The sequence below is a fragment of the Cynoglossus semilaevis genome, chromosome Z (assembly GCF_000523025.1).
Source record: "Cynoglossus semilaevis isolate Cse_v1.0 chromosome Z, Cse_v1.0, whole genome shotgun sequence".
NCBI classification, from domain to species: Eukaryota; Metazoa; Chordata; class Actinopteri; order Pleuronectiformes; family Cynoglossidae; genus Cynoglossus; species Cynoglossus semilaevis.
The window spans coordinates 14,546,134-14,569,294 of record NC_024328.1 but is presented as its reverse complement, the minus strand read 5'-3'; the positions used below and the strand labels follow the sequence as shown (position 1 = coordinate 14,569,294).

The 23,161-nt window shown below is 42.6% G+C and overlaps 3 protein-coding genes and 1 long non-coding RNA gene across 7 annotated transcripts in view; 1 reads left to right on the top strand and 3 right to left on the bottom strand.

Annotated features, from left to right (window-relative positions):
* Positions 1-233: 233 nt before the first annotated feature.
* Positions 234-10,331, bottom strand: LOC103398015 (putative helicase mov-10-B.1). Its single transcript, XM_008336493.3, has 23 exons — positions 10,047-10,331; positions 9,828-9,930; positions 9,097-9,260; positions 8,100-8,196; positions 7,850-7,991; positions 7,516-7,768; positions 6,887-7,000; positions 6,303-6,486; positions 5,646-5,788; positions 5,379-5,555; positions 5,149-5,261; positions 4,801-4,997; positions 4,599-4,696; positions 3,945-4,042; positions 3,620-3,718; positions 3,274-3,376; positions 3,068-3,191; positions 2,779-2,976; positions 2,629-2,700; positions 2,270-2,395; positions 1,539-1,627; positions 880-1,004; positions 234-780 (listed from the first exon to the last, which is right to left on the bottom strand). The coding sequence occupies exons 1-23, from the start codon at positions 10,169-10,171 to the stop codon at positions 722-724; spliced, it is 3,003 nt and encodes a 1,000-aa protein (XP_008334715.1). The 5' UTR covers positions 10,172-10,331; the 3' UTR covers positions 234-721.
* On the top strand, positions 9,990-20,039 carry lrrc2 (leucine rich repeat containing 2). 4 transcript variants are annotated; one of them, XM_025053222.1, is made up of 10 exons: positions 9,990-10,009; positions 12,399-12,560; positions 14,562-14,707; positions 15,709-15,824; positions 15,896-16,052; positions 16,128-16,264; positions 16,363-16,508; positions 17,265-17,417; positions 17,735-17,904; positions 18,731-20,039. In XM_025053222.1, exons 2-10 carry the CDS (start codon positions 12,424-12,426, stop codon positions 18,778-18,780), a joined length of 1,212 nt encoding a protein of 403 aa, XP_024908990.1. In that variant the 5' UTR covers positions 9,990-10,009; positions 12,399-12,423; the 3' UTR covers positions 18,781-20,039. The 4 variants fall into 4 exon arrangements, with proteins under 4 accessions (XP_024908990.1, XP_016898758.1, XP_008334713.1 ...); XM_017043269.2 differs by lacking the exon at positions 9,990-10,009 and adding an exon at positions 10,406-10,485 and having other exon boundaries at positions 18,731-20,036; XM_008336491.3 differs by lacking the exon at positions 9,990-10,009 and adding an exon at positions 11,149-11,355.
* LOC112486475 (uncharacterized) lies at positions 17,243-17,784 on the bottom strand. Its single transcript, XR_003048929.1, has 2 exons — positions 17,646-17,784; positions 17,243-17,449 (listed from the first exon to the last, which is right to left on the bottom strand). It is a non-coding gene; the product is annotated as an uncharacterized LOC112486475 (long non-coding RNA).
* A 1,215-nt stretch (positions 20,040-21,254) lies between the features above and the next one.
* mfsd14bb (major facilitator superfamily domain containing 14Bb) overlaps positions 21,255-23,161 on the bottom strand; it is a 7,764-nt gene continuing 5,857 nt past the window's right edge. Inside the window, exons 11-12 of the mRNA XM_008336490.3 lie at positions 22,844-22,986; positions 21,255-22,765 (exon numbers count right to left, since the gene is read on the bottom strand). Of these exons, the coding sequence (XP_008334712.1) occupies positions 22,538-22,765; positions 22,844-22,986 (371 nt within the window). The 3' untranslated portion in view covers positions 21,255-22,537. The remainder of the gene's footprint in view (positions 22,766-22,843; positions 22,987-23,161) is intronic.

Below are 23,161 nucleotides of genomic sequence, written 5' to 3'. Positions count from 1 at the left end.
AAACTATCACAGAAACCTAATCGTTGTGTCCTTGGGAACAGAGACGGAACCGTGTGACTGGAGGAAACACTCCCAGGGTCCTGCACTTCCACCACCGGGGGCTCCATCTGGGTCTTCTTTACCATTCACACCCGTGTGCACGCCAAACTCGCAGTTCTTCCCTGTCTATGACCTTTCGTGACCCTGGCTGACCACCAGGTGGCGTTGTCTCACAGAGAAAACACAATCATTTCTGAGATAAAAAGTTGTTTATTGAGAAATTGTTGCAGCGGGAAACTTTTCATCACATTATTATTACATTTGAAAGGAAAAAAAATAAAATCACATTTTAAAAATCCTGGGAATTAACAGTACATATCTGTAAAAATATAATGTGGTTCAGCATGTGGCTCAACTGACGATTGAACAGTACCTGAGAAAAGCCTTCACCTTTTATAATTATCGACTTGACGTTTGATGACCACAATTTTTTTTTTATTTATATTTTCTGGATCAGTGATTTCAGTGAAAACAGCAGGACGGTGACTTGATGCTCAGTCTGGGTGAGACCCAGTTTGTGGACTGGGTTGCACAAGTACCAGTCTGTGGGAGATGTGAATTAAATTCTTAAAAAAAAAAAAATTTATGTTTTTTTTTTTTAAATACCATCTATGGCTAACGCCAATTTCTTTTTACACCATCGTGGTGCGGTGGTTGGGGGACCAAGGATGGACGTCTTCTCTCAGAGGTCGCTCCTCCACTGAGGGTCTATGTGCTGCTGAACAGCGCTCTCTGCTGTCTCTGCAGAGGCACAGACACAAATTTTTTCACGAAATCATTCACACAAATCCGACGGTAACGATGCTAAAACGTCGGTAGCGGCGGCGACGGATAACATACCTGTGACTCTCATGTCTACGCAGAGGCAAGCTAGCCTCTCCACCAGGCCCTCCACGTCCTCCGTGACGATGCTGTCGGGCCGGAAGCCGCCGTAGCCTCCGCTGTCGCTGCAGTACTTGATGAAGCTGGAAAAAACGAGAGACAGTGACTCAGTGTCGAGGAGGAGTACTGCAGTTTTTATTACTCCATGGAATTTTTTTTTTTTTCAAAATGTGTCAACCAATCATGACATTTTTTTATATTCATATTTTTTGTAGATATCCAAATCTGTGTGATTTTTGTGCTTTGAAAATTTGAAATTTTGAAAATTCTAAATCTTGAACTTTTTTGATTCTTGAATAAGAATTTAGTTTAAAAAACAGTTTAAAAAAAAGTAAATTTATCTTCTATTTTACTACAGTAAATAATGACCCTTGGTCTCTCTGTCAAATGTGATCGTTTTGTCTCATCAAGGAAACTGAACCCAACACAAGCAAAATAATAGAGGAGATGTGGCCCTCCTGTGGTGAGGTGGGGTAATGCACCTACAGATATTGATTTATTTATTACAAAATATTTTTTACGTCTGGGTGGTGAACACCATAAAAAGAAATTCTGATTGGTTTAAGTTCTGTGTGTGGGGGAGGGTAGGTGGGGGGGTTGAAGGGGGAGACACTCACTGAGCCCAGGTAGGGTCTGTGTTCAGCACAGTGGGGTTTCCCACCACAATCAGCAGGGCTTTGGCTCTGGTCAAGGCCACGTTGAATCTCTGAAAAATCAAAAAGAGTCGGATCTGGTACGCAGAAGTACACACAAGTACGCAGAGGTACCCACAGGTAAGCAAAGGTACACAGGTACGCAAAGGGACACACAGGTACGCAGAGGTACACAGAGGTACGCAGAAGTACACACGGGTAGGCAGAGGTACACACGGGTACGCAGAGGTACGCATAGGTACGCACAGGTACGCAAAAAAGTACGCAAAGGTACACACAGGTACGCAGAAGTACACACAGGTATGCAGAAGTACACACATGTACGCAGAAGTTCACATAGATACGCAAAGGTACACACAGGTACGCAAAGGTACACACAGGTACGCAAAGGTACACAGAGGTACGCAAAGGTACGCAGAAGTACACACAGGTACACAGAGATACGCAGAAGTACACACGGGTACACAGAAGTACACACAGGTATGCAAAGGTACACACAGGTACACAGAGGTACATACAGGTACACAGAGGTACGCAGAGGTACACAGAAGTACACACAGGTACGCAGAAGTACACACAGGTACAAAAAGGTACACACAGGTACGCAAAAGTACACACAGTTACACATAGGAACGTAAAAGTACACACAGATACACAGAAGTACACACAGGTATGCAAAAATACACAGCCCGTACCTTGTCGTTCTTGACGAAGCCCAGGTTGAAGTCCCTGTCGAAGTCAGCGTATTCTGGGCTGCTGCGGACGGCGGACACCAAGATGACCCTTCGCTCCTGACCCTGGAACTCCTCCACTGAGCCAACCTGACACACACACACGTCAGGGTTCCACATGGCGTTCTCCGTACTTTTTGCTACAGCTAGCGTAGTTAAATGACTGATGAGTCACCGCCACCTTGTGGCCAAAACCTGCATTGTAACCGAGTGTCTCGTACACAACATATCTCTGGTGTCTTCAGCTAATGAGCGTAATTTGAAACTTAAAAAAAAAAAACTTCACGAAGTGAGTCGTAAACATTTTACGAAAACCCCTTCACCTTCAGCGAGCTCATCGTCTTCCACTTGAGATCCTTCTCCAGTTTATTCAGGGCCTGACGGATCTTCTGCACCTGCGTAGCACGAAGCAGATGCATAATTAGCGCAGTCGTTGCGAACCTTAGAACCCGGCACGAGAACCTGTTCCCTACCTGTTTCCTGTAGGGGGCGATGATGCCGATGTCCTTGGGCGCGATGGTTGCGCGGCCCTTCTTGCTGTGCGTCTGCAGCAGCTTCTTCACGTAGTCCATCAGCACCTCCACCTCCGTCCTGTTGAAGAAGGAGGGGCTAGTGGCCTCGCGCTCCTCCAGGCCCGTCACCCCGTGGAAGATCAGCGGGAAATTCTTGAGCTGACGCAGGTGCGTAGGGTAAAAAAGATCAGCGTTACTTTTACTTTTTTTTTTTTTTTAAACGGTATTCCGGGTTTTATAACGTGTCAACCTTTGCCGCCGGGGGCAGGTACTCCCATCCGCAGTAGGAGTGGCTTAGAACCGGATCGGCGTGACACAGGAGCTCGCCATCATAAAAGAGCTCGTTGGGAACCTTCAGTATGGCAGGATGGGACCTGGAACGACCAATCAGACAATAAGGAAGCGGACAATCACTAAAAAGTTCACTTTGAAACGGCTAGCGTAATTAAGTCCCACCTGTAGTTCCGCAGCAGTTTGGTGACGAAGCAATTGTCAAATGCACCCTCGCGTTTCTGGTACAGAGGGAAGTTCGTCATCATTCGCTCCAACAGCGAGACCCCTGCGGACGAACGACCGAGGTCAGACCGAGGATTAGGATTAAGCAGAGAAAGTCTATCTAGATAGCGAACGAGGTAGCTAGCTCCACAGCTAACCGTGTCCGTGTCTGTCCAGCTAGCTAGATTCGGACTATGACTATTTTTTTTTCCACCTGCGAAAGTTTTAAGACCAAAGAATTATTTTCATTTTTCTTACGTACGTTGTTTACGTTTTTGTAAAGTTCGGCCACTGTCGGACGACTCACCCATGCCGTACTTCAGAGCGAAGGGGGATCGCAGAATCGGTCCTAGCTGCTTGGGGTCTCCGGCCAGAACGACCTGTCCAGTCTGCGCATCCAGCAGTCCTGCCGAGACACGACATTCACGTTAGGGGTACGATACGACACGTATCACGACACACGGACAACAATATGATATATTGCGATACTATAGGCTGACAATTTATCGAGTTTTTGCCACTGCTCCATCCTGCACTCGGTTTCAGACTGTTGCCACGCTAACACGAGGCAGACATATTTGTTTGATCAATCATTTGTTCACCGACTCACGCCCACGATCCGCGCCGATTACCTGCCAACGGCACTAAACACTCCACCTCGACGGCGTGGCCCGCCTCGTCTACAAAGACATGGGTGTAATGTCCCGCGGGAATTCCTCCTGTCACCAGCCTGGAAAGACGAGAAACAAAGTTGGCGGTGAAGAAGAGCTCACGCGAAAGGAACCAGGGATGTTAGCATGATATCGGCTAATCAATGTTATCGGCCTGTAGTTAGCATAATTATGTAATACCTGTAAGAAGTGTTATGGGGTTTTCCTCTAAAATAGTTTTGGGGGGGAGGAGGCTGCACATGAAAGTGACCCCCACTAGGTGGCAGCATTGCAGCTCATTTTATTTTTCTATTTTGATAATTAGGGGAATGTTAGCTCTTACAGTGGTTTGTACAGATAAATAAATAAATATTACCATGTACTCTATAGTATTTTAATTTGGGTGGTGAAAAAACTTCTGTAACCTAGGGGGGGCATGGCAGAAAATAACTTAAAAAACACTGCTTTGACCTTATTTAGCAGGTTAACCACTAGGGCCACCACTGCCCCACTATATCTGTTGATATCAGAATCGGAAAGTGTTTGGGCAATGTCGGCATATCGGATATCGGCAAAAAGTTAACATCGGATATGCCTAAATGAAAGCGATAAAAACAAAAGGTTAGTGATTTCTACCTTCCAGCGGTCAACAGGGTGGTGACCATCACCCTGTACTCCAGTAAATCGTCTTTGGGAGGGTATACGTAACAGTCGCCAACCAGGTTGGAGCAAGGCTAAAAAAAAATAAACAAAAAAAACCAAAACATGGATCCCATGCTGTAGGACTTCCCCAATCGGGCAACAGAACCGGGTGGGAACCAGGCCAAGTGACACCAACCTTGAGCTTCTCGGGGACCGTCTTTGGGTCCCGGCTAGAGGCGTACATGCGGTACACTTTGCGCTGATCGACATGGTCCAAGATCTTGTCGCAGAGCAGATCGGCAGCGCTGTTGGACGGCGCGCAGGCCAAGATCCGGCAGGAGGTCTGCGTCTTCTCGATCTGCTTGATGGCTTCGACGAGAGTCACCGTTTTACCTGAGCGGGTGGAGGAGGACGGAGAAAGAAAGGTCGACGTAAAACTCCGCAAATATGGTGACTTAGCATTTAGCATTAGCAATTCGTGTTGCCTATTGGTAAACTATAACCGGTTTACTGACTGCTAACTCCCAACTCTCCTAGGTAGTACCTGTACCAGGTGGGCCAAAGACCAGGTAGGGTGCAGGTTTGGATGAGCCCGCTACTATGTGCTGGACCGCTTGGTACTGTTCCGTGTTGTCCTGCAGTTTTCGATCGCATAATCTGGTAACAGAAGTAAAATTCTGGTATTAACCCCTTGAAGGGTCCCACCCCCCCACCTTGGGAACCACTGTCATAGAAGAAGAAAAACAAAAAAAAATGTCGACGTTCAGGACTGACGTGAGGTCGGGCAGCTCCACGCTGCTGGCGGGCACAGAGTCCTCCGCAGGAAACAGCACCCTCTTCAGTCCGTGCTTCACCGCCATCTCGGCCGCTCGATGCTGCAGACGCAGGATCAGCCGATTGAAGACGAACTCCACGCTGAACCTCATGCCGTCCACGAAGCCACTGAGCAACCTGCAGAGAAACGAAGGGATTGAGGTCAGATCCTGTCCCCTCTGGCAGATGGGAACAGAACGTGTCCATGCCGTGGGTCACGGGCCGTACTCTGAGCTGAAGCCCAGTTTGACGCTGTTCAGCTCCACGCTGTGGACGTAGCCGCGGTATTTGACGTCCGTTTCTCCTTCGCGACGAACCAGCAGTTGATCTCCTCTCAGCACAGACGGACGGTTCTCGGAAACACCGGCGACCTGGAGACCAGAGGCAGGGACCAGTGGACGTCACACCAGTGACCAATCATAACAGAGCTCTGTTCGTCACATAATTTTCTTTGTTAATTTATCATGATCAAAAAGCAGGGATGTCCGATATCAACCTTTTTCCGATATCCCGATATTGTCCAAAAACGTAATTTCCGATACCGATATCAACCAATACAGTGGTGACAAGTTGCTGGCACCAGCAATCACCTGATTAATAAAATGAGTTACAATGATGCCATCTAGTGGCATTCACTAAGATATGCAGCCGTTTTTTCCACCCAAAACTATCTCTAGGCCACACATAATTTGGCTAATCCCAAGCATCGTGTTATCGGGTTTAAACCAATAACAATTCTTACGTATTACAAAATACAAATGTACCGATATTGTCGGACATCCCTAAAAAAACATTTTTTTACATTCTTGTCGTATTTTATTTTTTTGAGATCGCGGCCCATAATAAGACGTCGGTGTTTTAAGGAGTGTAATTACGGGTTCTGACCTCCAGGACGAGAAGCTTCTTGTTGAATTTGTCTCTGAACATCGGGATGGGTTCCGTGGTCTCTCTGTTGGGGATGTTGTACCTACGGATGTCCACCTTCATCTGGAGCTCCTCCAGATACAGCATCAACTTGAACTTTTCGGCGTAGTTCTGCCAACACAGCGGACTCTCCAGGATGCCCCGCCTATGCAGAGTGAGGACGAAAAAAAAAGGACATAAAAAAAGCCAAGCGACTCAGAGCAAATTCGGTAAGTTAGCCCGAGGAACACCTGACCGCTGACGGATACAGAAAAATGTTGACCATGTTCAACAGGCGAGACGCTAACATCCCGTGTCCTAAATGTCCATATACACAATACATAGTATGTATGGACTATATAGTAATATGTGTGTACTATATTGCAATATATTGTTTCCCAAACTTTTTTTTCTGGGGACCCATATTTTAAGAGTCACAAAATTTCGCCACCCAAATCAGTAGATGTTATTCATAAACTCCTGGGAAACATGATGCAAGACGACCCCAAAAAAAAAAAATCGCGAGGGTCACGACCCAGTCTTTGAGAAACAATGCTATACTGCACCTAATGTCGCGACCAGACCCGGGCTTCCTCAGTGTCTCCACCAGCTGGTTGATGTATGATGGGACGTTGTAGTTGTGCAGTGGAACCTTCATTTCGAGCCTCACCACCGACATCCTGTTGGAGAGAGAGGTCACATGGGAAGGTCAGGTGACCCGGAGGGGGGGAGAGACAGGGCTGATCAGCGCTAGTCCATGTTAAAAGGTGAGTAATAAACAGGTGCTGCTGATGTTAGTGCCACCTGTTCATATCGTGAATATATATTTTGACAATGTATTTCAATGCTCAATAAATATTCATCAACAATACATTCCATTATTGACAATATATTTAAATAAAATATTTTTTTGGACATTTATTCTAATGTATTCATTAACAAATGAATATATTAACATGTGAATAGTACTGACAAAATTCTTCAATAATTAATATATTTACTAATAATATATCAGTTAATATATATATCATCAATATATATTTGACAATATACTTTATTGTCAAATATACTTTATATACTACAATATATTAAAAAAATATATATTTATGAAATATATATTTCAGTCAATATATGTATTGACAATATGTATATACATATATTTAAAGAAAAAATATATGTCAATAAACTGCGTTACCCCTCAGGGCGCTGCCCGTCCACAATGGTGCAGTCAATCTCGGGAGTCCGCGCGGGGAGGCAACGGGGCGTGAATGGGGCGGTGGGTGCCAGTTCCATTCCCAGGGAAGATATACACCTGGCAGCGATAAAGCGTACGATATGGAAGGCAGGAGTGGACGGCTCCAGGTCTGGTTTGAATTCAAAGGCCAAGGTTGTGGGATAGTAGCCAATCAGATCGCAGCGAAAGTGACCGGTGATGTCATAGCTGTGTCCTAAGAAACGACAGAAGAGAGTGATCAAAAAAAAATTAAAAGTTCGCTCAGAGGGAATCGCAGAGGGAACCTGCGCGTCACCTGGTTGGAGGGTCAGAGGGTTCGCCTTGGTGACCTTCAGCTCGTCTGATACTGTGAAGTACTTGAGCCACTGCAGTGGTGTGTAGTACGTGAAGTACACCACGTCCGGGCCGCTGTTCTTCACTTTCAGGACCACCGTGTACTGTGGGAAACAAACCGACACGCGTTGACGCGACGATCAACGCGCATCTGGTTCTGAGGCCGAAGCTGTAAAAAAACAAAAATATATATATACAATTCGGACACTCACCTCGTACGTGTTCTCCACACACAGATCCAGCTTGCCGTTGTTGAAGTCGGGATCGGCGGTAACGGTGACGCCGTGCTTGTTGGAGATGAAGTTGCCCCTGTGGAGCAGAGACAACAGGTGACGCAATGCGGACGAGGACGAACGGCCGAGAGCGCGGACTGAAGGAACTCGGGAGTGGATCGGAAAGACAGGAAAAAGAAAAAAAAGGAGTCTAGTAAATGCACGGTGAGACCAGCAGGGGTCACCACGTGGTGTTTGGGGGCCACCTGGTAGCCCCCCGTGGACTACCTTTTTTTGGACATTTATTCTAATGTTAATAGATTCATTAACAAAATACTTAAATGATTACTATATTTAATTATATTTTTTAGAAATGTATTTTAATGGGGATAGTACTGACAAAATTCTTCAATAATCAATATATTTAGTAATATCAGTAAATATATATATCCTGTCCCAGAACTGATTATTATTACGTTGTCCGGGGGAAGTCTGTACCAAACAAGCATATCATATTACTAACCGATCTCTGTTTTAAAAAAAAAAGGTTGGTGACCCCTGGTGTCGAGTCAGTGGAACTGCCTTAACCAGTGGACTTTAAGCATCAAGGACAAAGACGGGAGACACAGCAGCAGTGTTAACAAAAAACACCTGAAGATTAGCTTTAGCCCTGAACACGCTAACTCACGTTTCTCCACAACGAAATGTGTGTGTTCACTTTTTCTTTGGTTGAGAACTCGGAAAAAGTACAACTTCGGATGACCCGAAACCCGATAGCATAATTAAGCAATATCTGTAAGAATCTGAGTTTTTCTCCGATAATGAAAACCCGATATCGTATAATGCAGCGTTGCATTTTATTTGATTAATTTTGTATTTACTAATCAGGGGGTTGTGAAAGAAAAGGAAATTAAATGTTCGGACAATATCGGGTTATCGACGAAAAAGCTAATATCGGACATCCCTAATTACCACCAAGTATTTTAGTCGTTATCACCTTTCTTTTTTCAGCCGCTTCATCAGCAGACTGGCCAGTTTCCTCCGATCGCGTACACCCGTCTCCGGACTCCATACCGGCCCATTTCTGGTCACAGCGTTACGGGTGGATCGTGGATAATATTCTCTGGGTGAGTACCACTGGTCGATATGAAGACCTGTGACCTGTGAAGTAAAAATCATTTTGGTAAATGTTGAGTTATTTTCGTTGCACTGGTATTTTTATTTATCCTCCGCGGACAAAGAAACCTCACGATTCCCGCTGAGTCATCGATATGCTAGGATTACATTTTTTTCCGCTGGTCATTACACAGTTCAGATAAAATGGAAAAAAAAAAACGGAACTGTAATAAATCAACTACCAACGTAGTGTTGGATATGAACCCGAGTTGGTGTGGCTGCACAGCGCCACCTAGAAAATAGACATACACAAGACGGTGAACATTGGTGTTTCGTCCACAAAACTAAAACGCCGTCATTGGTGTAATAAAAAAAAAAGAAAAATCCAGAAAGTTTTACCAGAAACAACAGTTTCCTGACAAATGGCTCCACAGCGCCATCTGCGATATTTGGTCTGATAAACACTGTTACATCTGTTCTACGCGTTAGACTTAATTTTTCCCCCTTTTTTAACAACTAACGATTTAATATATTAATTAAATGTATATATTTTTATATATATGTGTGTGTGTTGTTGAGTCCGGGAAGAAAAAAATGAAACGATGATCAAACCTTGGCATAGAAGCGGATGTTGTTTTTTCTTATTCTTATTCTACCGCTGATTTTCAAGGCGTAGAGAACCGAACTGAAGTTCGGGTCTTTGGTTCTAGAATCCCTGAAACAGACAGAGATAAAAACAATAATAATAATAATTAGGACCTGGCGGATGAAGATGGCAGTTCAAGTCGACGACAGTGAGTAGAATGAAGATGTCGATGAAGATGGTGTCACCTGTTTCTGAACTCGAAGTTGTAAACGTCCCCCAGTTCATTTCTATCAGTGAGCGTTGATCGATTAGTCCCCCGTAAAAACTCAAAGAAGTCCAAGCCCACATGGAATCTCTCACTTAACTTCATGTTGACCGCCGCTGTGTCCAGAATGCGACTGTCTTCACCGGGTGCTGTGGCGTCAGTTGTCTCTCAATAAATAAATAAAAAACAAGATCAGGAAACGGAGAAAAAAATAGAATGATAATAAAAAAGATTGCTCAGGAAACCGTCGTCACAACTTTAAACGCCGGGTTGGTCTGCGCGGGCGGTGTCTGACAGTGTAGGCAGCGCGAAGCGTCCCAGTCAAATGCGGAAGTTAAAAACAAGCAAACTCCAGCAGAGGACATTTTTCCCCTGAAACGAAACTTAGTTTCCCGGTTCAGAGTTGGTGTAATAAACAGGTAAAAAAAGGACAACTCAGATTTGGTTGTTTTTTCTCGTAAGTCATTAAAAACACTGAGGTGTATATTGAACGTTAGTCCAAACTATTTTGATTCTGAACGTCGTGATTACACCGCGTTTTACAAAAAAGAAAAACCTGGAGTAGTTTGACTCGGCGCACGGAATTAATAATTAACTGTTAATGATTATTACTTTAATTAATTCAATAAATTTTTATTCATTTAATAAACTCTTTTGTAAAAGTTTAGCATTTTGTCTGAATAGATAAACCACTTGTGTCAGCCATTTTTTTTAAATATATCAACTAATGCAATGTGTGACGTAGTAACTACTCCTCTGGAAAACTGTACTGTTAGCTCCACCTGCTGGCCACAAAAAGGACGTTCAATGTCATAGTTAATTGAATAAATCTGTTGCTAGCGACTACACATTATCGTCGACTTTTTTAACCGGAAAAAACGTCGACGATAATGTTAGCACAGCAACAAAAAACATAATATTCTTACACAGCAGGTCACGTGATTTGAACCAAGTATACGGCGGCTACAACACATACTTGAATATATAGATATGGGTAAATACGCAGTAGTACTACCAGTACTTGCGTTTACCTCCGTGTCTATATATTTTTTCAGTGTAATACTACGTAAGATGTGATTTTATTGGCTGCTATCTACTAGCTTACTACTATCAAGGTGATACAGGAACTCGCCCTGACATCATGTGACACACATTAGGAGTGTGTCACATCACTACCGGTAAAAATAGCATGTTGTGTCACACACACACACACACACAGGAGTCAAGTCACAGTTCGGTAAACAAGCTAGCGGACTGGACCTGTGGGCTGTACGGACGACGGTTAACAGGTAAAACACATTATCTCACTGTACCGTAACTACCGAACTGTGATGGAGGAGCCGGAAGTACTGGACACTGCTTCCTCATTTTCAATATATTATTATTTTTATTTATTTTTCTAAATATGCTGGAATGTAGTCTGCCTGCTGAGGCTCAACATCGGAATGAGTGACCGATGAGTCACCGTGGAAATATCCGGTCACCGGAAAGTCTGACCGGCAGGGTGCAGAAAAGTCATAATTCAGTCATATTTTTTTTTTTAAATAATAATTTTAGTCATTTTTATTTTTGTTTCAGACAGAATAATTCGTTACAGTCCGGTTTTTTATCGGTAAATATTTCCCGTTTCGTTTCTTTAAAACGACATTTAAAGTGGATAGCTTCCAGCAATTAGCATTGTCACGTTAGCACCCAGGAGAGTCCGAATAAAAGTTATTAAAATTATAAAATTGTACAAATAACCTGTTTTTTGTTTTGCACAAACTTGGTGTAAATAGTTCATATTAGGCTGATTTTATTCGTTAAATTCGGCTACTTGACGTCGGAGCGGAACGTTAGCGACGGTCAAACTTGTCAGCGGTTAGCAATAGTACTGCATTCCGATGTTTATACGTAGACTAATCAAAGTTGAACCCTCTCAATGGCTATGTCTCCCCCTTTCGTTGGTATAGATAACAACACGTCTAGTGCCTCAGGCGTTAATAATAAGTAAGTAGCTGCTGTTCTTTTAGCGCCGAGCTAAATGTACCTCGCACATGTAGTGGTGGTCAAAATGGGTGGATCTACCCAGTCCGTGGGGCGGGGTTATTGTTGACCCCGCCCCACGATCAGGTATGGTGGTTGTTGCTGATTCAAGCGTGAAGAACATCTATAGAGAAAGTTTGACCGCTGGGAATCGAACCACTGATGTTCTTGCTGTAAGGCAAGAGCGATTTCCACTACTCCCCTTGTGGCCCATGCCTGTATTACGTATTATCATCCACCATCATATACGAATACCATTTAAAACGCACTGGTGTTTCTTTCTCCGCTCGACTCGACCACATGTTAGCATCGACTTCCTGTCGGCGGCAGAGATGGGCGTGGAGAGGAAGCTGGACGCCCCCGTCTATGACCTTTCTATGGTGCGAGGGCTCTGGGAAGGTCGAGTGAAGAAGTACAAACAGAGACAGAGGAGGGAGCAGGAGCGAATCGAGAAGAGCGCCCTCGCAAGGTCAGCAACAGACACTGCATGAAACCTGTCCATGTTCTTTTCAGATGTTTTTTTTTTTTTGCAAGTTGCGATTTAGGACTCAAACCATCAACCCTTTAAAGCCAAAACAGAAAACAGTCCAGTAGGTGGCGTCAGTACTGATCTTTAATAGGTTTCAAGTAAGAGTTAGAGAACGAAGGTGTGATAATGTTCCCTGGAGATGATGTGGATTTATTGAAGGATAGACAAGGAGAACAGAAGATGACAGAAGAAGACGTAGAAGAAGTAGAAGACGTAGAAGACATAAAAGAAGACGTAGAAGCAGACGTAGAAGAAGTAGAAGACGTAAAAGAAGACGTAGAAGAAGTAGAAGACGTAGAAGACGTAAAAGAAGACGTAGAAGAAGTAGAAGACGTAGAAGACGTAAAAGAAGACGTAGAAGCAGACGTAGAAGAAGTAGAAGACGTAGAAGTAGAAAACGTAGAAGAAGACGTAGAAGAAGTAGAAGAAGACTTAGAAGAATACGTAGAAGTAGAAGATGTAGAAGTAGAAGACGTAGAAGAAGGCGTAGAAGTAGAAGACGTGGAAGAAGATGTAGAGGAAGTAGAAGAAGACGTAGAAGTAGAAGTAGAAGATGTAGAAGAAGTAGAAAACGTAGTAGAAGACGTAGAAGTAGAAGACGTAGAAGAAGACGTAGAAGTAGAAGACGTAGAAGAAGGCATAGATGTAGAAGACGTAGAAGCAGACGTAGAAGAAGTAGAAGACGTAGAAGTAGAAAACGTAGAAGAAGACGTAGAAGAAGTGGAAGAAGACGTAGAAGAATACGTAGAAGTAGAAGACGTAGAAGTAGAATAGAAGACGTAGAAGTAGAAAACGTAGAAGAAGACCTAGAAGAAGTAGAAGAAGACGTAGAAGACGTAGACGTAGAAATAGAAGACGTAGAAGAAGGCATAGAAGTAGAAGACGTAGAAGAAGACGTAGAAGTAGACATAGAAGAAGAAGACATAGACGAAGAAGACGTAGAAGAAGTAGAAGAAGACGTAGAAGTAGAAGACGTAGAAGAAGACGTAGAAGTAGAAGAAGACGTAGAAGAAGATGTAGAAGTAGAAGAAGACTTAGAAGACGTAGAAGAAGAAGGCGTAGAAGTAGAAGAAGACGTAGAAGTAGAAGACGTAGAAGAAGGCGTAGAAGTAGAAGAAGACGTAGAAGAAGGCATATAAGTAGAAGACGTAGAAGAAGACGTAGAAGTAGAAGAAGAAGAAGAAGACATAGACGAAGAAGACGTAGAAAAAGTAGAAGATGTAGAAGATGTAGAAGAAGACGTAGACGTAGAAGAAGGCATAGAAGTAGAAGACGTAGAAGAAGTAGAAGAAGACGTAGAAGAAGAAGACGTAGAAGTAGAAGAAGAAGAAGAAGACATAGACGAAGAAGACGTAGAAAAAGACGTAGAAGAAGTAGAAGAAGACGTAGAAGACGTAGAAGAAGAAGGCGTAGAAGTAGAAGAAGACGTAGAAGAAGAAGACGTAGAAGTAGAAGAAGACGTAGAAGTAGAAGAAGACGTAGAAGAAGAAGACGTAGAAGTAGAAGAAGAAGAAGAAGACATAGACGAAGAAGACGTAGAAAAAGACGTAGAAGATGTAGAAGAAGTAGAAGAAGACGTAGAAGAAGGCATATAAGTAGAAGACGTAGAAGAAGACGTAGAAGTAGAAGACCTAGAAGTAGAAGAAGACGTAGGAGACGTAGAAGAAGAAGGCGTAGAAGTAGAAGAAGACGTGGAAGATGTAGAAGAAGAAAACGTAGATGGCCGATGTCGACGCCTGGTGTTGACGTAGAAAACTCCAAAGTCCAGCTGACTGTTGTTAATCATGACGCCCCAGTCGGTAACCTGAACGCTGGACTATTTATATCCATCATCGGCGCTGGGGCAGAACAGTGAGGGCAGGTCTGGACGTCCGGGAGTAGAAAAGGTCAGGAGTTTGGACGACGGTACCATGGTACTTCATAGTACTCTCTCCATCGTAGGATCGACCAGGAGTGGCAGTACCGCATCTACTGCAAAACCCTGAAGAGCACCGAACGCGAGTTCCTCCATCGGCACCTGCGGAGGTCGCAGTTATCGGACAAACAGTTCCACGACAGCGGACACAGCCCCGGAGGAGTGATCGCAGGTAAATGCACGGGAATACACAAGGTACACACAGAAATACACAGACCTGGACGTTTTTTTTTATCGCGTTTTATTTTTATCATAAATGTCGGATATCAATAATAATTTTTATCATTATTTAAATTTTTACAATATTAACATTTTACTATTGTTTTTGTCTTTTGTGCATTTAAAAAAAACAAATATAATTTTTAGCAATTTTTTTAATATTTTAATCTCAGGTTATAGCAGTTTTGTTTATGTGCGATATTTCAAGATAGTTTTTTAAAAAAAAATTCTCAGGTAAAATATTTTTACTTTTTAATTTTTATAAGTAATATTGTTTTTTATACGAATTTCATTTTTTTCCCCGATATTTTAATATTTTAATCTTAGGTCCAATATTTGATTTTTGAATTTTTTTGTGTGCAATTTTTACATTTTTTATTTTTATTAGCAATATTTTTGTTTTGTTTGTTTTTCTCACATGAATTTTTAAGATTTCCTCATGAACAATTTGCGATATTTTAATATTTTAATCAGGTTATAGCAAATTTTTTTCTTATGTGCGATATTTCAAGATTGTTTTTTAAAACAATTCTCAGATAAAATATTTTGTTACTGAAACGTTTTCATTTTTCATTTTTATCAGTAACATGTTGTTTATGCAAATTTAATTTTTTCCGATATTTTAATATTAGGTCCAATATATGATTATTGAAATTTTTTTCTGTGCAATGTTTTACATTTTTTATTTGCGATATTTTAATATTTTAATTTCAGGTAATAGTTTATGTGCGATATTTCAAGATTTATTTTATGCGCATTTTAAAAAGAAATTCTTAGGTTAAATTTTATTATATTATTTATTATATTTTATTACAGAAACGTGTGTAATATTTTAACTTTTTTTATTAGTAATATTGTTTTTTTTTCTTATAATTTCAGGTCAAATATTTTATTACTACATTTTAAATTTAAAAAAAAAAAATTATTTTATATGCAATATTTCCATTCGGGCAGAGACAGGGACAGGTCCAGACCAGGATCAGGACCACAGGGACCCCGAAGGACCCAATCCCCATGAAGAACCTGATCCTGGGAAACTGAGTCTGCGCATGGAGGGTCAGCAGTGGACGGTAAGTCAACTGCTACACGGTCAACGTCGAGGTGTCGGACGGTCGATGTTGACATCACGGATGTTTGACAGGACTTTCCCAGAGAGCTGCAGTGGATGACTTACCTGAAGGAGTGGCACGTGAGCCGGACGAGGATCCAGAAGCTTCCGGACTACCTGGCGCTCTTCACCCAGCTCACCGTGATGGACGTCCCGAAGAACGCCATCGCCGAGCTGCCGCCCGAAATCGGTGAGGCCGCCGTCGCTGAGGCGTGAGCGGTGTACGACCCTCTGTGACGTCCGCCCGTCTTGTGTCGCCCACCAGGTAAACTAACGGAGCTGCGGGAGTTGAACGTCAGCTACAACCAGTTGTCCAAGGTTCCTCCGGAGCTGGGAAACTGCGAGAAGTTGGAGAAACTCGAACTGGCGGGAAACCGCAGCCTGTCGGAGCTCCCCTTCGAGGTGAGCGCTGTTTCGGAACCTGCGAAAGGTAAAAGTCCACAGTCGGGTTAACGTTAGCGACGATGTCATGGCGCGCTCTCTCTCTCTGTGTTTGGCAGTTGCGCAACCTCCAACTGCTGACTCATCTGGACATCGCGGAGAACCGCTTCATGTCCATCCCCATCTGTGCCCTGAGGATGAGCAGCCTGCAGCTGTTGGACCTCAGCAACAACTGTCTGACCGACCTGCCACAGGACATGGACAGGTGACCTTTGACCTCTTCGCCGCTGAAGCATTAGCTGTTAGCCATTAACTATAGGGTAATCGCATGACCTGTCCTGCACAAAAGTTAGTTCATTTGATCGGGTTTTTTTTGTTGTTATTTTTAGGGAAGTCTGATAATATCGGCCGACCGATATCATTAGCCCGATGTTAGCATGATTACGTAATATCTGTAAGAAACATTACCGATTTTTCCTCCAATAATGAAAACCTGATAATGCAATGCCTGCAGTTCGCCAAATGACGTGTGACTTAGAAATAATTTTGGGGAAAAACAGCTGCAGTTGGGAGTGAAAGTCTCTAGATGGCAGCATTGCAGCTCATTTTATTAATCTATTTTAATAGACAAATAACAGATAAATAAATTAATATTTCCAGGTGCTCAATTGGGGGCGTGGGGGTCAAAAAACTTCTGTCCACTAGGGGGCGCATGGCAAAAAATAATTGAGAAACACTGCTTTAACCCATCACCTTCGTGAACAGGCGGCACTTGACTTCTTTAACCAACAGGACACCGCTATATCGCTATCAGAATTGTACATTAAGTGTTTGGACGATATCGGCAAAATGTTAATATCGGACATTCCTAATTATTTTCATGATTTCGTTTTTTTTTTCCCATTCCGTCTTCGAACTATCTAAATAAAGAATGGCGGTCTCAACCCCGTGGCCCGCTCCACTGGGTTCTTTGGAGCTAGCCTCAGTCTAACTTGCCTATTTTTTTTTTTTGGCCAAACAGGTTGGAGCAGCTCGTGACGCTGTTCGTCCATAAGAACCAACTGACCTACCTGCCCATGTGCCTCACCAACATCTCCACGCTGAAGATGATCATCGTCAGTGGCGACGAGCTCACCTGCACGCCCACCAAGCTGTGCAGTAACCCAGAAATCAAGTAACAAACCAGTGCTGTCGCCACGTTCTCACCTAGTGGAGAAAACGCAGATGACGCCCGTGCTTCACCATTTGAAAAGTTTTTTTTTTAAATCACTCCGTCATATTTAGTCAATCACACTTTGAGTAATAACTAATTAGGTTTAAGTAGCACAGACAAGTCAGAGGAGGCGCTATATAGTAACAGTACGTAGTGCACTAAGATAGAGAGAACTCCTGTCTGACTCACTTCCTGTTCCGCCGTTATTTTTTATTATTTTTTTATCATCTTCGCAGCTTTAGATTCTGACGCGTGGCCTACTTTTATCGCCCCCGCAGATTTGTCCGACTGTGTGATAACGCACTGAAAAAGAAGAAGAAGGAGGAGAAGAAGAAGAAAGAGAAGACCAGGAAATGGAGGTGGAGAACGCCAGAGGAGCAGCAGGAGGTGAAGGACGGCCGGGAGAAGGAGTTCATCGAGGCGTACGTCAACACCCTGAAGGACAGAGGTGAGACCGAAGAAAAAAAAGAAATTATATTAAAATAAATTTACAGTTATGTCTTATAAACTCCACTGAGTGTTGTTTAAAACAATTATTCATAAAAAAAAAAACTGACATTCTCCCGCTGCACAAAGGGTTAACTTTGGGAAGTGCTGTGGCAGGGCAAGATCAATGACCACTTCTGCCACCTTGTGGCGCCCCATTTTAATTCAAACTAAAAAACATATATATATACACATATACGTATACATATATGACTGTATATATAACATATATACACATATAACATATACACATACATATACAGTATATAACATATACGCATGTGTATATATAAACATATATACACATATATAACATATATACACATATATACATATATACTGTACATATATACACATATGTACTGTATATATATACATATATACACATACATATATACATATATACACATATGTATATATACAACATATATACATATATACAACTTATATACATATATACACATATATACACATATACAGTATGTATATATAACATATATACACATATATGTATATATATATATATATATATATATTGGATTTCCTCCACATGACAACTGAACTCGCTCACTATTTACATAGCAAAATATTGAAATAAATCTCACTTGAAAAATCTGAAATCATTCAGCGTATTTCCTGCCGTGCCCAGGCTAACCAGCAGGGGGCAGCACAGCCCCGTTTGGTAACAAGCGTTAGAATTAGAGTCGACTATAACATTTTAAAAAAATGTTAATTAGTGTCTGACCTGGTGAAATTACCTGAAATGACTCGATGTTTGTCCTTCCCAGACACCGTCCCTTACTCCACCACCACGGTTTCCATTTCCTGCCAGCTGTGAAGATGAAGATGATGAAGGTTACACCGGAAGTCTGAGATACGAGAGCGATAGGTTGTTTTTTGGTTTTTTTTTGATTGAAATGAATAATCAGAGAACATGTTTTTCAATAGTTAATTAAGTAAAAAACTTTTTTTTTGACTTTTTGGTTTAGATCGTGTGAGAGATTGATTCAAAACGCTGCATTAACTTCTAATTTTAAAATTTTCAATTAAAAACATTGAACTGCTGAATTATATTCGGAGCTGCAGGCGACTTAAAACGGGTTGAAATTAAAAATATCAAAAGCTTGGTATTTCATATAAATGCTTAAAGTTTGAATTTTTACAAATTTTTTTTTTTTTTGATTGTGAAACAAGAATATTTTTGTAGATTTCACAGTAAATGACTGCCGAGTTATTTTTTTTTCCATTCCAAAAATATTTTCCATTTGCATGAAAGAATTTTTTTGTTCAAGAAAAACAAATATTGTAAAGATTTCCATATTCTCCACTTACAAAATTTTACAGGATATATTTTTCTTTATTCTTCAAATTCTACGACAAACACATACACAGACTGAATGTTGTTTAAATACTGTTGTTTGAAATATTTCCAATATTTATGATTGTATGTGAGAGAGAAAAAAAATTGTGTATTTCATAAAAACTGAAATATTTAGTTTCTATTTTTCTAATCTGATTTTTGTCGGCAGTTGCCGTGTGTACGTTGGTTTTTAACGTTTTCTTATTTAAAAATAAACGTTTGTGAAAATGAAGCGTGTTCTGTATTGAAATATAACTGTTATTTTATATTTATATTTTATAAATTTTTATTTTCTAACATTTAGGACAAAAAAAATCAATGTCAGAATTGTTTTAAATCCCACAAAATTCTCTTTATTGTCGTTATTATAATAGATATTATCGGAAACTAAGGACAAAAGCAAATGCACAGATCGTGAACATCTTCATATAAAAAACAGATATGAACATGAAGAATTAGTATCAGAGGCACACGTTCAAAGAAATTAAAGTGCGGCGTTGGGCAGCAAATTGCTCGGCAACGTTTACAGGGGCGGGGCAAAAGTTTTAGGCGGGGCTAGCCTCTACATTTACTGTCTAGCTCCTTTTTTTGTTTCTTTTCTTCTCATTTTGGAACACATTTATGAGCTATGGTTCAAATGGGGTCAGATGGGGTGTTTGACTGCCTCCTGCTGGAGGTCCAATTAGGAACTGGTTCCACATTAGTTTTATTAAAAAAAAAAAAAAAAAAAAAAAGGAGTCAGTGAATGTAAATGGTGTAAATGGAAACAAACACGTGGTCCGCGGGTTCCGCGTCCTTCACTCAATACAACAATGGCTGCCGGAACATTCTACCGCTGATTGTGCAGTATCTGACATTTTAAATACTGCAGTAATTTCACAGAGTTATATTTCCTCTTGTTTGACCACAAAATACAGTTTCTAGAGTAAAGTAACACGAGTACACCGGCCGACCCTGGAGCCACAGGTTGTAAACCACGGCCCTAAACCTTTTGCCCAGATGAGGAGGTCGGAGGGGGGGGGTTACTACATCTGTTATGACACTTTAAGTTAAAACTTGGGGAGTGGGGTGGGGGAGGCAGGGGGTCCCCGCGGAGTGAATACAGATCTGATCAGTAACGGAGGAGTCGGTAACTCCTCAGTCGGTAACTCCGTCATAACAGTGACCTGTTGTTGACCCTGAACTTTGGTCCTGACCCCAGAGTCCTCGGACTGAACCCTGGACCGAATCGGTTCAGGAAGTGAGGAGGACTCTTCACAGACACTGGGAATCCCAAGAGAGAGAGAGGTGCATTATGGGTCGTCGGTAGAACACTGCTGAGAGTACGGTAGAAAAATACTCTGTCGGTCCGTCGGCCTTCGTTTGACATCATCGGGGAAAGAAGGTGAAAAAAAAAAAAAAAGATCTCCGTACCAAGTCATCGTGAAACCGCCAACGATCATCTCGTGTCGCAGATACTTAGACATGCAGTACATGTTTTACTTCAGTACAAGCCCGTAGGAAAATAAACCCTCCCCAAAAAAACATTGTTTCTTCAGCATTCTGCATAAAATCCCCTGATCAATAAAATGAACTGCAATGCTGCCATCTAGTGGCGTTCACTCACAAATACAGCTGTTTTTCTCCCCAAAACTATTTTTAAATCACACATCATTTGGCGAACACAGGCGTTGCGTTATCGGGTTTTCGTTATCGGAGGAAAAAATTGATAATGATTCTTACAGATACAAAGTAATTATGCTAATATTGGGCCAATAATATCGGTCGGCCGATATTATCGGACTTCCCTAAAAATAGCAAAAAAAAAAACCTGATCAAATGAACTGCCTTATTTTTTTCTGATATAAAAGGAAGAACGTAGGAAAAAAAAACATTTTTTTTTTAAAAATAATAATAATTTATAATAATAAAAATTTTCTTAAATCTAATTGCGAGTCAGTAACTTATTTTCATTTTCTTTATCCTGAGTTTAGTGGCTTCGTACACACAATTCTTTTTTTGGGGGGGGGGTGATGTAGTAGCCTAGCTTCCCTAGTTCTGACCTTTTGACCTGACAGAGTTGTGAGGTTGTCGACACATCACCGCAGGGAAATGGACCATCATGCACAGCAGCAGAATCTTCTAGAAGAAACGTCAGTGATCGGGTATCGAAATACGAGTGAGCGCTTCATGAAACAATTTTTTTTTTCGTCTTTACTGGAATGTGCGAAACCTAACAATAATTACGTAACGACGTTGAGCTCGGCCTGACCACGACGCGCTATTAAAAATAATTGTTAAAATAATTGAATGACGACAAAGAGACGGTGACGGAGGAGTGAGCTGGATCAAACCAGTCAGTCTGGAGCATGGTTCCCAAAGACTGGGTCGCGACCCTCAGGTGGGAATTTACGAATAATGTCTATTGACTTGGGTCGCGAAGGTTTGTGACTTTTAAAATATGGGTCGCCAGAAAAAAGTTTCGGAAACACTGGTCTGGACCATGTAGAGCCTTGAAGTGACCACTCCAAGGCTCTAAAAGTTTTCCCGACCACCTGGGGGTGCCATACAACCTCAAAAGTCTGGAATTTGACCTACAACCCTGCAGGCGTCAGACAACAGCACCCCCTACTGGTGTGCCACACACATTGTTCCAGATTTTTTTTTCCACTGAGGAATAAAACTGTCTCATTGGTAATGTCACTAACTAGTACTTTAACCACAGATGACCAGCGACCAGCAAGGACGGACTAGTCGAAATTTCACATAAGAGGATGATGATGTCACACACATTCCTGCAGCGTCACAACCCGGAATCAAACCCCACACCAGGAGTCCACTGCTCCACAGGTGTGACACACGTTTTATTTCCCATGAGCCCACGTCAGCTCTGACATCACTGTCCTCGGTGAAAAAACCAGTCTTACCCCGTTAACCCCCCGGCCCCATCTCCGTACTGTGAGGTTCGTTTAATGTCCTCACCTCTGCGGCATCGCAGGGTGTTCAGAAAAACAAACAAACAAAACGTTGACAAGCTAAAAGATTTGGCCTCTCGGTGTGTCGCGGGATCGTAAACGTTTCCCATGACGTACAGAAATAAAAAAAAAAAAATCTACGCACCTTGAACCCAGTGTGACCTGACCTGAACTGTCTGACCGTGAGGGGAAACTAATTTAGACTAGCCGTTCGTGAAAGTGGTGAGCCCGCAGAGAGAAGGTCAGGCGTCACTGCTGCGCCATGATTGGCCAGCCGTCAGTCACATGCTACTGTCCTGCAGCAGTGGTTCGATGTCTTCCATGTCGCTCGTGGGCGTGGCCAGAGGGCTGGAGCTCTGGACGTGGGCAGCGGCGTCGGCCGTGCTGTTGGACTTGCACGTCTTGTCGTCGGCCATTTTGTGGTTGTCGGGGATGAAGACGGCGACGAAGAGTGCGCACAAGACGGCGCAGGCTCCGAACAGGAAGGGGGGGCCGGGGATGAAGGACTTCTACGGGAGTACACGAAGAAAGTAATAATTAGTAATTAATAAATATATCGGAAAGAAGGTCGTTGTCCTGATAATTGCCTCTGCGCTCTTCGCGGTTCCCCCGGCCACAGGTTCGATGTCGCTCAACTCCACGTTGAACAGGAAGAAGATGAAACCGTAGAGCGCCGGACCCAGACCGTTACACAACCCTCGGATCCCCGTGATCATGCCCTGAGCCACACCTGGACACAGAGGAACAAGCTGAGGCACATGAACAAACACTGGTCCAGGTCCCTGGTCCAGGTCCCCGGTCCAGGTCCCCGTCCAGGTCAAGGTCCCCGGCCAGGTCCCCGGGCCAGGTCCAAGTCCCCGGGCTAGGTCCCCGTCCAGGTCCCCGGGCCAGGTCCCGGTCCCCGT